The 17,614-nt window shown below is 32.5% G+C and overlaps 1 protein-coding gene across 2 annotated transcripts in view; it reads right to left on the bottom strand.

Moving 5' to 3' along the window:
• Positions 1-17,614, bottom strand: part of LOC125048683 (facilitated trehalose transporter Tret1) — a 51,628-nt gene that overhangs the window by 30,501 nt on the left and 3,513 nt on the right. Inside the window, exon 1 of one of the 2 annotated variants that reach the window (XM_047647498.1) lies at positions 11,726-11,974. The exons of the other annotated variant lie outside the window; for it this stretch is intronic. Within the exon in view, the coding sequence (XP_047503454.1) occupies positions 11,726-11,818 (93 nt within the window). The 5' untranslated portion in view covers positions 11,819-11,974. Of the gene's footprint in view, positions 1-11,725; positions 11,975-17,614 lie in introns of those variants that run through there. 2 annotated transcript variants of the gene reach the window in all.

The following is a 17,614-nucleotide window of genomic DNA, read 5'->3' on the forward strand; positions in this document are numbered from 1 at the left end:
ACCTTCCCAGAACCAACGAGTTCCGTGAGCCTCTTCACAGGATGTGTTATGCTTTAGATTCTGTCAATAACATCGACCCTTTTTCGCAGTCCTCTACTGCTTCATTTAAAAATAATTTAAAACAACTGTTAAAGTCCTAATCCTTGTATCTTTCTTCTTTATTATAGCTACTGGTATGTTTGTCGTTGTGCGGATTTATAAATTTGTGCGGTCATGTTTTGTTTTGCTTTGCTCTGTATCATATTTTTATTAGTGAAACTTTTTGTGGATACATCCAATGTGTTTATTTTATGTTTTATTTTTAACTTTTTTTATTGTATGGATGTATCTGTTTTGTTTCCAAATAAATAAATAAACAGACAATGAAAAAGATTCCAATAATGCCACAGAATTATTTACATGGGTTACTACTTATTAGTAAGCTACACAAGATACATAGTCACCGCAAGTACGTAATAAGAATCACGAACACTTATATATTAAGTAAATTGGAAAAAAATTAAGTAGGAAAGAACGAGATAATCGTTAGAATTGTGAAATTGAGGAAGAAGTCGATGGTGTCATAAGTTAGGTAATGTCTAAAGGAAATAGTTTACAATGTTATGCTTATTACAAAAATTGCAACATTGACATTATGCGCTTCTCTTTGACGTCAACTTCCTCGTTTACTATAAACAAGATTTTTGTATGGTGTAATGGTTGCAAGTCATTGTAAAAAACTTGGAGATTCAAAATGGTGACTTTGTCGCATCCATTCTACGCTCTATTTGGGAACTGATAGATTTAAAACTTTTGATTAATTGACATAATTTCAAAAACATAAACGTTCTCATAAATGCAACAAGTTTTATGTGCCTCATGTAGAATGGTTTCGTCTTGTTGGTTTGTTTCGTGTTTTGTCTTGATTTATGTTTTTTTTTAATAAGCTAAGGATTATTTTCCTATTCCCTGGAAATGTTTACTTAATCCAAGTTTAAATTTTACATATCTGAACGGAGAGTTTGTATGCTTGAACGAATATCAAGAAATACTGGTGCGAATTTATAAGTTATTCTTGTATTAGATAATAGGATCCGTAAGGGAATCCATCCATATCCATAGCCATCAAGATACGAACAAATAACCCAGACGACATCGTGGAGCACCGCTAGTCATACATGTATACGAATATCATCGTCTTCAACTTGAAATGAAATTTTGAAGGATTCTTTCAATGTCAAGTTTTTGTAAAAAATTGTTCCCAATATTAACTCCCTAGTATTGGCCATCAATATACTGTATTTTTTCTTGAACTTGGAACACTGCCACGTGTCTATAGAATATTAATTGAGGTAAAAATTATCATAAATTACTAAGACATCCGCGACGCTTGAGTAATTACAAAATGAACTGTAGTAATAAAGATGGCTACACGGATGTCCTTCGTATGTGTCAAGAAATCATCAACACCAGTGGTAGATTGAGAAGATTCATCCGTGACGTGAATTAATGATTTTTTTTTTAATTTTATTGCCTGGTAACGAGACCTTTAAGCCAATGAATTAATGAATATGATATAAAATATACACATAGACACTCTCAAGGCCAGAGAGCTCGCGAGAGCTGGCCTTTTAAGAATTGGTACGCTCTATTTTTGAAGGACTCTTTGTGGAATTGGTTCGAAACCACAATGATAAAAAAGGCAATCGCTCTGATCCGTCCAACTATCGCCCAATAGCTATAACCTCCTTGTTCTCCAAAATAATGGAAACCATTTTTAACGCCCAGCTCCTGAGGTATCTAGGCCACCAGCTCTCGACCTTACTTCGTTAAAAAAAATTGTAGGAATTAATGTCGTATTTATCCGAACTTTAATTCCTACTATTACGAAATACGAGCAAAACATATACTTAAATGGTCGCCAGCTCACTAGCTATAAGTATATTTCCCTTATGTATTTATCCAGATTGTTTTATACTTTAAGTTCTGTTTGATCTCGACCGGCCCTTACTTCGCACGATGTGCCCTTTAAATAATTGTCTTCTGGCTTGATCAAAAACGTAGGTACTACGAGTCTGGACATATTTACAAAATCAATTACAGAGGGAACAGCTTTATGGTCAGTACGGCGGGTAAGTTTAACAATTTAACTGTTGATAATGACCTGTTCGCCTCATGTGTTGTGTCGGCAAGTTGAGCTCTGATATCTGAGTTCCTCAGTTGAATAAATAGTGTATCATACGTTTTAATAAGTGTATAACTTATACTACCCTCAGTGTTCCTCAACTAATTTTATTTGGTTTATTGCTTTCTTTGATATATATAGATAGTTGGATTAAAATGATTTTATTGTTACCGGTCCATGTACTTAATTATATGTATTTTGTATTTGTTGAATGGCCTAAAAAGAACTTTATAGTTAGCAAGTTAGTTATAGGCTGTAAATCTTTCTCAATAAATAAAAATATATACAATATTGGAGTTTTGTTCTATTCACTATGAAATAAACAAGATTAAGTTATGTAACTTATTAAGCTTCAATGAATATACATAATTGTTTGGTACATAATATACACCTAGATACTTTATATAGACAGGCGGACTATTGCTTGAATAACTCATAAATAAAAACTATTACTTTTATGTTTGACTACAGACAATATATATAAAATTAAGCATTGCTTGAAGCATAGACCGCAAACATTGTTTTCACTTAACCGTGCAATGTTTGTTGTTTGATTTTGTTAAACAATTTGTTAGATTGCGTCGTATCCATTAGGGGATTAGTGTTTATGTACCTATTTATGTCTGACTTGTCTTAAGTCTCGTAACTAGGAGAGCTGTTATCACACAAATATTTAACGCCAACGTTTATTATTAAAACACCATTAATTAATCCAATCAATATTTTTTTAGTTTACATTTCATAGTGTTTTATAGTTTTTAAAATTAATGTGTAGTTTTGTGAGTGTTTTTTTTTATTTGTATGGCCCCTTATAGGTTAAATACTCCGCTATATTTTTCCATATCGCTTTGTCATGAGCAACATTCTACAGGTGTTTCCCGCTCTCTTCCGTTCTCTCAATTCTTCTCTTCCGTTCTACGTCCTTGATTTGAGAACTGGCAGTAAATGTAAAATCAGAAGCATTTAATTTATATTTCTTTTTTGACGTTCATAAGTGTACATTGTGTTACATGAATAAATGATTTTTGACTTTTTTTTGTCCATCTTTTCTTTTGCCATATATCTGTTTCCAGTAGGTCCAGTCTATTTTGTTGTTTCAAGGGTCCATCTTTTATCCTGTGCTCTGGATATATTTGTCCATTTCCATTTAAGCCAAGAGCTAACGAGTGCGTCTGTAAGTTGTGTTTTGTTCCGAATGTCAACATTTCTTGTTTTGTTTATTCTTCTCAACTTTTAAGATACTTTCCATGGTATACTGGCAAGACAGGAGTTTTTGTCTTTTTGACATGCGTATGTCAGACAAGGTAAAATATTTGAATCCATAATTATCTTCTTGTGTTGACTGTAGTTTTCTTCAGAACTTTATCGTTTAGCACGCCTATTTTGACTGTTGCCTAGATAGTAGTGACTGGTTAGTGTGTCATTTTAGTGGCTAGGCGGTTACAACCTTTTCTGAGTGCATCACCACTTACGGCAAAGATAAACGTGATGATTCCGGTCTGTTTTAGATGTTCTTGAGGAGTATAAGCTAACCCTAGTTTGCTTCTAAGGTAAAGTGACAAGGCCCATAAGGGTTTATAATGCAGTTAGATTTTCTTTTTAAATATTTTTAAACGGTTTTGGTATTAAAAGAGATAACGAGGTGACGGTTCTTTTCAGCCGCCTTCTATGTTTGTCTTTTATTCTCTATTAAATAATGACTGTAGTATACTGGTGTATTTTTATAGCCTGTTTATAATAAGTTATTTGTGTAGAACTTCTGAAGGCTAAAGTAGAAATAAAACGTAGTCAAAAGAACACATTTATCAACAGCCTTGAAACTAAAGAATAATTTATTCCAAATGACAAAGACGCAAAAATATACAACCACTCAGACCAATTAACACTATAACAAATATATTGTTTCAAAAGTCCCTTTTTAGGTCTGGGCATCAGATTTCTGTATCTGTTTCAACGTTCATTTGTCAATCTAATAGACAAGTAGGTCAGCATTCTGTGCTTGACACACGCTCTCGACTTTTTGGGTCTAAGACAAGTCATTCAGATACAGATAGTTCAGTAGTTCTGGCAGCTGGTTCTGAATAACGCTTTGTTATTTGATTACTGTATGTAGTATGGATGGGATTAAACAAAACTGCGTAGTCTGCACCGGTTCTCCATATTTTCGACACTATCGACATAATTATATAGGTTCGCAGTGAGTTCACATTAGCGATATTGTGTATATTATGTGTTTAATATTATATACTTTATTATATTTTATTTTTCTCGACATCGTGGCATAGTCTGTAAGGATTAGATAGATCAGATACATTATGTATCTGTTTCTGTAATTAATTAATAAATATCCGGAGCGCTGAACCCTCGCACGCCCGTGAACCTTATGCTCGAAATTGCTCCAAGTTCGTGTTATCCGAAATAAAAATGTCCTAAACTCGTTAAAGTATTAAAAGAATTCGAAGTAAACTATGTATGCGACAAATGTAAGTGGATTGCAGTCAAATGGGCGCAATATAACTGGATCTATCAGTTACCATATAAAAAACCCAACCCAAGCCAGACTGAGTGGCGTAGTCAACTGTGGAATATTTAGAGGGCCTTGGACGAAAACTTTGTAGGTAATGGAAATTAAAATGGCTAAGTTTACTTAAAACATTATTCTGGTCCAGTGCATAGGCTATCTCGCTCTTACAACTTAATTACTATCATTGATGAAAATATTCATATATTTTACGACGATCTTCCAACTTACTATTACTTGATCTTAGTTTCTATTTAGTTTTAGTTATTTTCCTTTATTTTATTTTGTGGTTGCTTGTTAAATATTGTCCCTAGTTAGCTGCTTATGTTCTAATATAATTGATGCGTATGTGTGTAAAATTTGTGATGTGTTTTTCTTGTATAATTTTATGCATACACGTTGTTAATTAGAACTTATAAACAAATAAATAAATTTGATTTGAATAGATTATGATTGAAAACTATTTAGAATTATGGGTCTAGGTGAGGTCACTGGAGTTTATAACGTACTGTATTTGGTAAAAATCAGGTTGTATTTGGGTAAAAGCATGTACTTGAAATATTTAGGACGTGCGTACAAATGCGTACAATTTCGCAAAAATGGCCCGAGCCACGTGATAATTAAATCACGTTTGACGTAAATAGTAAATAATATCTTGATGCGTTTATCCTAAAAGATGTTTTATCAAATTAAAAATGTGTCAAAATCTCTATACACAAGTCTATATATGAAGAAATATTTTCTATAGTAAATTTCAATAGAGAAAACATAGTATTGTTTTCTTATTATAAACGATCACGAAAATTGCCTCATCAATTCCTTATTTATCTAATCACTATCGCATACGATGTTATATACCATCAAGTGGAGAGTTTTTCTCATTCATCCATCCAGTGCGTTTCTCGGCAAAAAAGCAATTTCATACATTCCAACCTTTGCGTGCGGACATTAATTAAAACCTGTCTTCAACCGGTCCGTGTACAGACGCTTCAAACTAATCGATTGGGTTTTTAAGCTAAAACACTATAAATTACCTAGGTGGTCTATTTAATGGAAATTATTTGAAACTAGCTTCAACCTGCAGCATCTCTCTTAATGCTTCTTCATAGAAAATTACACATTATTGACAGATAATTTGTAGTTTTTCTTATGTAACAGGGGGCAAACGGGCAGGAGGCCCAACTGATGTAAAGCATCCCTCACATTGTCAGAGGGCTCGCAAATGCGTTGACAGCCTTTTAAGAATTTTTACGCTCCTTTCTTCGGAGGTCGTGTTGGTCGGGGTGAAATGGAATATCGTATTCTGCCTTAACGTCTGATGATAAAACTCAGCTGCTGGTGTTAATCCGAACAACGCCTCTGAACACTCTCCTTGGTAAATACAGTAGGATATGCAAAGAGTTTAGGTGCTACAAGCCTCAATCTTGGCCTAGGATCTTTAAACCTCTTCATTAATAATTTTTCTTTCTAGGTGTAAGAGATACTGTTGGTTACTCACAATGTTTTATTTATTGTATGAGAAAATATATTTGTTATTAATAAATAAATATTTAAATAATTTGTGCAGATAGGAAGTCGATTGGCATAGTACAAACGCACGCCTAGAGAAGAATCCTGGATTCTAGAACTAGCTCTATCAATCAATATTCGAATATACATTAGAACAAAAATAAAATCATTACTATTCTTTCAATTAACCTTTAGAAATAAATTGATTCTGGTAACTTTCCGAAAATTTGTCGCCTCGATATAAAATATCAAATTTCCAGAAGTTGTTGTTTTGGCTATATAAATGCTAAATCACTTACAACCGTTTTTTATTTTAAATAGCTGACCTTATGAACGAAATCTATTCCAATTTACGGGCATTACACACCTCATTTTTTGTTAGGCTAACCTAACCTTAATACTCATTATGAATGCCATTGCTCCAAAATTGCTTAAATTATCATTCAAAGTGCAGATTCTTACTGGTGACAAGTGCTGATAAGCCGAAAGATTATGACAAGAATGTATTCCGTTAGAAAACATTTATTTAATTTAGTACTCATTTATACCAAAGACAAATCAAATCAAGAAAGACGAGGATATCGACGCCTAATAGGGGTTTTTTGACGGTCCAATTTGTTGGTTCGGAAATGTCGTATAAAAAGCTGGTTTCTCCGGGAGGTAATTCCGTGCGCTGACTCAAATTGTCTTTATGTAGGGGAGTATCTAGATCATAAGTTTTGACAACAATTATAATTAACTGTTATAATTATATTATTATAAGTAATATGAAATTTGCATTCCTATTTTTATATGGCTGATTGTGTGATGTTTCTTTACAATTAATCAATCTGAATGTACCACTTTCTTTGCAAATAAACGATTTGTTATTAAAAGTGAAATAATATAAATAAATCAGTGGAGCTACAACCTTTTTAGGGCTGGGCCTCAGATTTCTGTATCTGTTTCATGATCATTTATAAATCTAATAGGCAAGTAGGTAGCCTAGTCCTTGACACACGCCGTCGACTTTTTGGATCGAAGGCAAGCCCTCACGATGTTTTCCTTCACCGCATTAGCGAGTGTTAAATGCGCACATAGAAAGAAAGTCCATTCGTGCAGCAGGGGAACGAACCGACTACCTCAGGGATGAGTGTCGCACACAGAAGCCGATAGGCCAACACTACTCTTATAAAAAAATGGTTCGAACCAATAAAACTTTAATGATAGAGAAATCTATGCATAGGTATGAGTAGGGGATGACTTAGAAGTACAAAGTACCTAATATAGTCTTTTTTTTAAAACTCTAACTAAAACTCTTTATTATTGCTAACACTGAAGTATACATACAATGAAGATAAAGGTACATTGCAAAATACTTTATTTCTTTATTTATTATCATTTTTATTATGTATAGTTTAAGTTAATATTCGAGTAATATAAGTTTTGGAAATGTCCACGATTGCTTAAAGGCACTCAAAAATAAGATCGGAAGATTAAATACTATATTAATTTCAAGATAGTTTTATTGTTGTCAGTTACATAGTATCAGGCCTTTCGCCTTTAGATATATGCAAAATCAAAACAAGGCATTAAACCTTAGATATTTATTAATTAATTGTTGATAAATAATAATGTTATATCGAATTAGCTAACCATAGATGCCCTCAGCTTTCAATGCAAAGTGCTTTTTGATATAGTATATATTACACTTAACAACTACTACAATTTCAGAGAAATAGACGCTTTATTACGTAAAAAATTTGTGTTTACTAACTAAACTTTTTTTATGTATTTCCTAATTATGCCATCTTTACAGTTATCGCGATAATGCGATAAAACTACTAAAATAATCGAACACAGAAAAACGTAGGAGCCCTCAGAGATCTGCATTTTTAATAATAATAATAATTTATTTGCAAGATTATTGTACAAAAATGTATGGTGGTACAATCTAAAGTTCGCATATTCTGCCACACATAATGAAGTGCAAATTTGTCTTAAAAGGTAGAGTTTTGCATAGAATTCACAATTACAATTATGTTGACCGTATCCTCACGGTTCGCCATACGAACGCTTCATTCTGAACCAAGTTTGCTCCATATTACACAAATTTGTTAAGTTATTTTGTATTCCGACTATGATTGATACAACAATAATAATTCCGTTACCTAGTGCTGTCTTTTATTGACATAACTTTCACACATTTAATAATAAAACAATTTTTTACCGGTTTGAAGTTATGTGTGTGAAACGTCGGTTAAATTTAAAATTATGAAAAATAATTGTAAATACATAACTTCAATCCGGTAAAAAATTGTTTTATTATTAAATTCCGTTACCTATTCAGCGTATATTTCCATAATTATAGTAATACATTGAGTTTGTTCAGATGGTTTACGTATAGTTGCCAAAAGTTAACTCAAACATCGACTACCTGAAGGTCATCGTATTAGCTCAGTGGTTAGGTGTGCCATTCTCAACTCATTGTCCGTATGATAAAGAAAAATATCGGGACAAACCAACAAGTCTTAGTCCTAGTCTGAACTAATACCTTCTAGCCACAACACGCTCACATAGAACTTTTAACCTTCCCAGAACCAACGAGTTCCGTGAGCCTCTTCACAGGATGTGTTATGCTTTAGATTCTGTCAATAACATCGACCCTTTTTCGCAGTCCTCTACTGCTTCATTTAAAAATAATTTAAAACAACTGTTAAAGTCCTAATCCTTGTATCTTTCTTCTTTATTATAGCTACTGGTATGTTTGTCGTTGTGCGGATTTATAAATTTGTGCGGTCATGTTTTGTTTTGCTTTGCTCTGTATCATATTTTTATTAGTGAAACTTTTTGTGGATACATCCAATGTGTTTATTTTATGTTTTATTTTTAACTTTTTTTATTGTATGGATGTATCTGTTTTGTTTCCAAATAAATAAATAAACAGACAATGAAAAAGATTCCAATAATGCCACAGAATTATTTACATGGGTTACTACTTATTAGTAAGCTACACAAGATACATAGTCACCGCAAGTACGTAATAAGAATCACGAACACTTATATATTAAGTAAATAGGAAAAAAATTAAGTAGGAAAGAACGAGATAATCGTTAGAATTGTGAAATTGAGGAAGAAGTCGATGGTGTCATAAGTTAGGTAATGTCTAAAGGAAATAGTTTACAATGTTATGCTTATTACAAAAATTGCAACATTGACATTATGCGCTTCTCTTTGACGTCAACTTCCTCGTTTACTATAAACAAGATTTTTGTATGGTGTAATGGTTGCAAGTCATTGTAAAAAACTTGGAGATTCAAAATGGTGACTTTGTCGCATCCATTCTACGCTCTATTTGGGAACTGATAGATTTAAAACTTTTGATTAATTGACATAATTTCAAAAACATAAACGTTCTCATAAATGCAACAAGTTTTATGTGCCTCATGTAGAATGGTTTCGTCTTGTTGGTTTGTTTCGTGTTTTGTCTTGATTTATGTTTTTTTTTAATAAGCTAAGGATTATTTTCCTATTCCCTGGAAATGTTTACTTAATCCAAGTTTAAATTTTACATATCTGAACGGAGAGTTTGTATGCTTGAACGAATATCAAGAAATACTGGTGCGAATTTATAAGTTATTCTTGTATTAGATAATAGGATCCGTAAGGGAATCCATCCATATCCATAGCCATCAAGATACGAACAAATAACCCAGACGACATCGTGGAGCACCGCTAGTCATACATGTATACGAATATCATCGTCTTCAACTTGAAATGAAATTTTGAAGGATTCTTTCAATGTCAAGTTTTTGTAAAAAATTGTTCCCAATATTAACTCCCTAGTATTGGCCATCAATATACTGTATTTTTTCTTGAACTTGGAACACTGCCACGTGTCTATAGAATATTAATTGAGGTAAAAATTATCATAAATTACTAAGACATCCGCGACGCTTGAGTAATTACAAAATGAACTGTAGTAATAAAGATGGCTACACGGATGTCCTTCGTATGTGTCAAGAAATCATCAACACCAGTGGTAGATTGAGAAGATTCATCCGTGACGTGAATTAATGATTTTTTTTTTAATTTTATTGCCTGGTAACGAGACCTTTAAGCCAATGAATTAATGAATATGATATAAAATATACACATAGACACTCTCAAGGCCAGAGAGCTCGCGAGAGCTGGCCTTTTAAGAATTGGTACGCTCTATTTTTGAAGGACTCTTTGTGGAATTGGTTCGAAACCACAATGATAAAAAAGGCAATCGCTCTGATCCGTCCAACTATCGCCCAATAGCTATAACCTCCTTGTTCTCCAAAATAATGGAAACCATTTTTAACGCCCAGCTCCTGAGGTATCTAGGCCACCAGCTCTCATTTGGAAGGGAAGGCTAATTAATAAGCCTGTAAGAAGCTTGGTGTGCTCATCAAGGCAAGACGGTACTTTACTCCGGACCACCCCTTGCAACTCTATAATGTGGGCGGCAGCTCGAGTTTTTGCCGCGCACCACCACTATGTGGAACCAGCTGCCCACTGAAGTATTTCCGACTTATTGTTCTTCAAGAAAAGAGCGTACCAATTCTTTCATAAACCGACAACGCACTTGCGAGCCTTCAGGCAGTGTGAGTGTCCATGACCATATAACTTAACATCAGAGCCTTATGCACGTTTGCTTCCAATTAAATTGAAAAAATAAGTTAAAAGTACGAGAAAATTTATAAAATGGTTATTGTATCTATTAATAACCACTAATTCAAATGTGTATTAATGGATATTTCCGTTAAAAGTTAAAAATGCTACTGGACTGGAATAATATAGTCATTTATTTACACAAGTATCACACATTTATGTCTGCTTTACCGGTTAAAAGGCGGATCAAAATTTTTATTCAATACAATGCGTCGTTATGATGTACATATTAACAAATTAATCAAGTACAATAAATATTAATTTATGTGAACAGGTAAAGGCCTAAGAAAATGCGGAAAAGCTATTTTATATTTTTTATTCAGTTGGATAAGTACTTCCTTATCTAGAAAATTTATATAGTGCTATTGATAGGTATAATTTATTTACAAACATGAAAAAGAATGTGTAGTGTTATTCTCCGTATACCAACCCCATTATAGTTCATTTGTTAAAACTATGCAATATTTATCTATTCAAATCTAATGTGAAGGTTATAGGTCGCATGTATAAATTACCACGTTCGATTCTCGGTGAAATGATAGGTAATAACTTTTAAGAATAGAAGGATCACATATGTGTCCGTAAAAATATATAACAATCAAAGAAATGTGTCCAAGTATTCCCTATTTTCATGCGTTACACAAATTCGGGTAACTCTCCCGTTTTATTTTAAAATTAACAATTTAGTACGTGTATCGCACACGTACTAAATTGTTGATTTCAAATGGACCTTAGCCTTTAGAAATATTAAAATGTTTTATTAGTAAATAGCCAACTAGTGCGCTATCGTTATGCTTCGTAAAACACAATCAGTAACAGTAAGGCTAAATTTCAATGTTTATTTCAAAACCTACCTTTTGTGGCATCCAGACATTTTTTTCAGACAGGACAAAACCTTCATTAGTAAAACACTTTTCCTCTTGCCACGCCATTTTTCTTTTATGCATTTCAATTCACGAATTATCACAACAACCTTGAAGTTATGTTAACTAGACCGTGAACACCGTCAATTGTTTTTCACATATACTTTTATTCACTTTCCCGCGAAATTTGACAATTGACAGACTTGTTAAGGCGGCGACTGACCGCGCTGAAAGTGTTAAGACGAATAACCGCAGAAAGAAGTTAGACCGGAACTTTTATTACGGGCTGTTTTCGAGGAAAATATCGGCCGTACTCAAAGACGTTCATTAAGATTGTACGATTACTTAGTTATTATTAATTAGTTAACCGTAGATCCAATGAAAATAGGATTCATTATCATTTATGAAAACTTTCTGAAAACTCTTGTTGCCAATCATACATTTGTAAGTGAATTGCAACGTTAATTACATAAATAAATCTTCATCTATAAAATAGACATGGGAAAGCAAGCATCGATTCATGTAAATCGTAAATATTGAAATAATACAAGTAATTATATATTTCTAATACAAAATTAAAAAAAACTGCAATTAAAATTATTTCTGCAAATACCATTTAAATTTGAATGTCAATTGGGTCAACGAACTCAATATTAATTTATGTATACAACGTTTTTTTGCGTAAAAAGTCGCTCAACAAGACAATTTAATGTTTAGTCTAAATAAAAAAGGGTGTATAGGATTAAACACACAGTATATACAATATACTTAACCTACATAGTAATCATAATAATATAAAATAGAAAATTATTATAATTCAACTTAGGATGTCAAGAAAAGAGCGTACCAATTCTTAAAAGGCCGGCAACGCACTCGCGAGCCCTCTGACATTGAGAGTGTCCATGGGCGGCGGTATCACTTAACATCAGATGAGCCGCCTGCCCGTTTGCCCCCTGTTCTATAAAAAAAAACAAATTTAAAAAGTTTGGTCCCTGTGGCAGTGTACCTTTAAAGCTGGCAGCATTTCCTCGCTGTATTGCAATACTTATTCGTTGAGCGAGGAAAGCACCAGCTCTGTGGTTATGGGAACTATCTACCCGGCACCAAATTAAATCTTTTACCTGTGCACTTGAACCCCACGGCCCAAGAATCTCTCTCTGCTTTAACTATATTGTCATTCAGTCTTTGAACAAAGATCCTTACAAGTACAATGTACAAAATCAATACATTATACATAGTAGCCATAAATTTATGAATATATTATGTCATATTTACGATAAGGTGGTTTTCTAGAAAATTACATTACTAGTAATAGTTCTGTCTAGAATCAGGGTGTAATAACAGTTGTAACTTTCCAAACTATCAGAGTTTTTGCATATCGTTTAAAATAGTATATTTATACTGAACGACATAAAATATTACTTATATATAAACATATTATAAGTGTTTTTACATCACAATTTTACTATTATATATTTTGTATTATTAAACTGTCACGATACATTACTTTACAACGACTTCTTGTGTTACACAAATGTATAACGCGAAATCACGATGATTTCTCAGGTATTGCCTGAAGAAGAAAGAAGAAGAGAAGATGTCTCTGAAATAGATAATATATGTTTGCTTTATACACCATTCCGAGGGAAATTGGACAGACATTGCCAGAGAGCACGCAAGTGCGTTGCCGGCCTTTTGAATTGGCATTGTTTTCTTGAAGGACTGAAATTCTATTTCTTATTTCATTCATTTATATATCGTTGACGTATCGCAATCCAATCGTATGGTTTTGTAAGAGAAGACAATTTTCGTTGCTGCTTGATTATCGGTTGTCGCAATATTCACCTGCATCTTTCTGTAGTTTCAAGTAAACAAGTGCATAGCCCATTACAAAGTGCATTACATAAAATCCTTATAACATGGTACTCTTACAACGAAAATTCATATTACGCGATTTCAGGCCCTCGTATAACACGGGTATTCCCCATACAACGTAGGGATTTCACACGTTATATTTCTGTGCACATATTTCGGCCATAATAGTTTTTTCTTAATATTCGATTTAAATCCCCTTTGACGAGAAATGTTAAACGTCATTTGCACATAACGCCATATAACGCGTTATATGGGGTCATATATGTGCGTTATGCGAGAATACTCTTACTACGCGTTTTCTAAAACGCGGAACCAATCTACCGTATAGAAGGGGTGGGGTTACTGTATTTTATCTTGTTTTACGCACGAGGTGGAATTGCCTACTGATGGTAGAAGATATTGTCTGCTGTCCCAAGCAGTTTCTAATTATAATCACACGAGGACAATTTTTCGTTACTAAGTTAACTATTTATTATTAACTAGTCATTTATATATATACTAGCTGACCGGGCAAACGTCGTTTTGCCATGTTGTCATTTATAATAAAAAAATAGGGGTTGATCGTAGAGGGGTGAAAGTTAGGGGTTGTATGTATTTTTTAATGCTGTATCAAAAAAAACAGAAAAATATATCTAAAAATAAAAAATATATATTTAGGGGTGGACTACCCTTAACGTTTAGGGGGATGAAACATAGATGTTGTCCGATTCTCAGACATACCCAATAAGCACACAAAATTTCATGAGAATCGGTCGAGCCGTTTTGGAGGAGTTTAACCACAAACACCGCGACACGAGAATTTTATATATTAGATATAATAAAACAATAGGGTGAAACGTAAAAAACATATGATTCAGTCAATATTATATATACATGGATAAAAGTATTCGTTAGATAAAACCATCTTATAAGCCAAAAGCCAAAAAAAGCGTTTTAATCGCGTTTTTATAACGCGTATGTAACGAGCAAAATTTTACAATATATTATATTCTTGATACACATTAATTATATGTTTGATGATATTAAATGAATTAGAGAAAATTTTAACCATTTTCCTTTTTGAATTTAGTTTTTGACTGTACCTGCATTAGCGGGAAAAGCGGACCTTATGATGAAAGTTGATTTATGGAATAGTTTACAGACCTGTTAGTGTTACCATACTCAATACAAAGTAACAAAAACTTACTTCTTAATCCTATAGTATAAAAAAACTAAATTGCTACATAAATATTTTTTTACAAATCTTGACGATATACAGATGTACAATTTTAATCGATTTATTTATTTACACTTTGTTGGAGTTATACAGAAATAGAGCACAATTAAAATAATTATATAAGGCAACTTTTTACTAGCGATTACTTTAATATACGACATAAAATTGTAATATACGTAGGCTTTGTCGAGATTTATAAAGTGTAAAAATAACTGATCAATAGAATACAGTTTATTAAATAAAAGGTACTTGTCCGGGTCAACGAACGCTGAAAAGCAATTTTTAAATTTCATTTCTGGTACATGAGGTTATGGACCCTCTTTGGCCAAAAGTGGAATGGTTAATTAGTCTTAAATTGATCGAGCCATGAGGATAACGTGTTTCCTATTGGTGTTAGTAGATTATAAGAATACTGTTAACTGTTATGTATTAAATAAAAGCAAGCCAAACATAACTTGTAACAAAAGTATCGCAACGCAGTTCTTCTACCGTAAATATATATATAAATAGTTGTGAGATCCATGTAATACCTAGTCAATATTTAAGGGACCTTCTGTCTTCAGTTATTAGATAATCAGATAACAACGTCTTGTGACCATATCTACATATATTACAAATCTTTTATGTTTTAAATAAATCGCATCCAATAAGGCCATCGCATGGAAACAATGTATCGCACAAGTAATACATATTATATTAAATCAGATTTTGTGCGATTCCAGGCGAAACCAGCAGGTCTTAGACAGGACTTGTCAGAATGATAAAACAAATGATGAAAACAATTGCAAAAATCACAATTAAACGCACGGTTTTATATTATTATACCTATATATTACTAGCTGCCCCCGCGAACTTCGTTTCTCGTTAATGTGATTTTACTTAGCCTACCTTTTGAGTACATACCAACATGGAACATTTTGCTATGCTACCCGAAGACCGTTCAGTTTTCCGGAATGAAAATTTTGTAGATTTTTCTGTGATTTTTCTCTATATAAACCTCAGAGTTCAAGTAATAAGTTCTAAACTAACAATTAAAAAATAGGGGTTGATCATACAGGGTAGATAAAAATTGAGGGTTGTATGAATTTTTGCAGTTTTATAACAAAAAATAAAAACAAAAAAACTTGTCTGAAAAATAAAATGTTAGGGGTTACAAAAATAGATAGTAGCCGATTCTCGGACCTACTGAATATGCATATAAAATTTGATAAAAATCGGTCGAGCTGTTTCGGAGGAGTATGGTAACTAACAAGTAACATTGTGACACGAGAATTTTATATATAAGATTGTCTGTCATAGACCAGTGCCGATAATTTTTGAAACCAAAAAAAATTACAGTAGGATGAAACCCATTAGAAAAGCAGGGGAATATGATCAAAATGAAAGGAAAAATAAATTACGGTCGATCTGAGGTCGGGAAGGGTAGGGGGGGGAGTTTTAAGGGTAAAAAACGGTTTACCTCGATTTCCGGCAAAACTAAAAGTCCTATCGAAGAAAGTTAAATGGCAAAGTTGTAGGTAATAAAAAGATCTAAAACTTTTGTATTCACACATTTTTCACATAACCTCAAAATTGGTGTGAAAAATTCACAAAACCAAGTTTTTGGTTTTTTATTTTTATCTTTTACAAAAATTTATTTTTTTAGACGAAATTTGGTGAAAACTTACCTTATTATGTCCCAAATATACTGTAATTTATTTGATTAAAAATATTTATTTTTTCACCTTATTTTGAATTAATATCGAAAAAACACCCTAATTTTCAATCGAAAATTCTGACGTCAAAATTTCAGCTTTTTTCAAAAAGTTGGTGTGCTTTCAGTTCGTTGAAATCTCTACTTTCCTATGGTAAAAAAATATATATATATTACCATAGAAAATCTTCTCAGAAAATGCAAAACATCGTATGCAGTAATGCCCAGACCCGTCATAACCTTCCCTATTTCTCTATGAATCTTCTTTAAATTATAGTCAGATGCCTATTTATTACTATTTTAAGATAACTTATATATACCTGAGTGACCTAAAAAAAAGTTTAGCCTTTAGATGGGCTAAAATTTTCGTATTTCATAGAGAAGTAAGGAAGGGGATGACAGGTCAGGCGTTACTGCATACGATTTTTTGCGTTTTATGAGAAGATTTACTATGGTAATATATTTATATTTTTTTACCATAGGAAAGTAGAGATTTCAACGAACTGAAAGCACACCAACTTTTTGAAAAAAGCTGAAATTTTGACGTCAGAATTTTCGATTGAAAATTAGGGTGTTTTTTCGATATTAATTCAAAATAAGGCGAACAAATAAATATTTTTAATCAAATAAATTACAGTGTATTTGGGACATAGAAAGGTAAGTTTTCACCAAATTTCGTTAAAAAAAAATATTTTTGTTAAAGATAAAAATAAAAAACCGAAAACTTGGTTTTTTGTATTTTTTACATAAATTTTGAGGTTATGTGAAAAATGTGTAAATACAAAAGTTTTAGATCTTTTTATTACCTCCAACTTTGCCATTTAACTTTCTTCGATAGGACTTGTAGTTTTTCCGGAAATCGAGATAAACCGTTTTTTCCTTTCATTTTGATCATATTCCCCTGCCTTTCTAATGGGTTTCATCCTACTGTAATTTTTTTCACTTTTTATTTATTTTGAAGGCTATCTGCACTGGTCTATCACTTGACATTATTCTTTGGTTTTATGTTATCTTTGGTTTGGTAAGTACAAAAATATAAATAAATATATTTTGTATTTTTATTAGAAACTCAAGCCTATACTATTAAAGTGGTCAT

The sequence above is a fragment of the Pieris napi genome, chromosome 4, assembly GCF_905475465.1.
Source record: "Pieris napi chromosome 4, ilPieNapi1.2, whole genome shotgun sequence".
NCBI lineage: Eukaryota > Metazoa > Arthropoda > Insecta > Lepidoptera > Pieridae > Pieris > Pieris napi.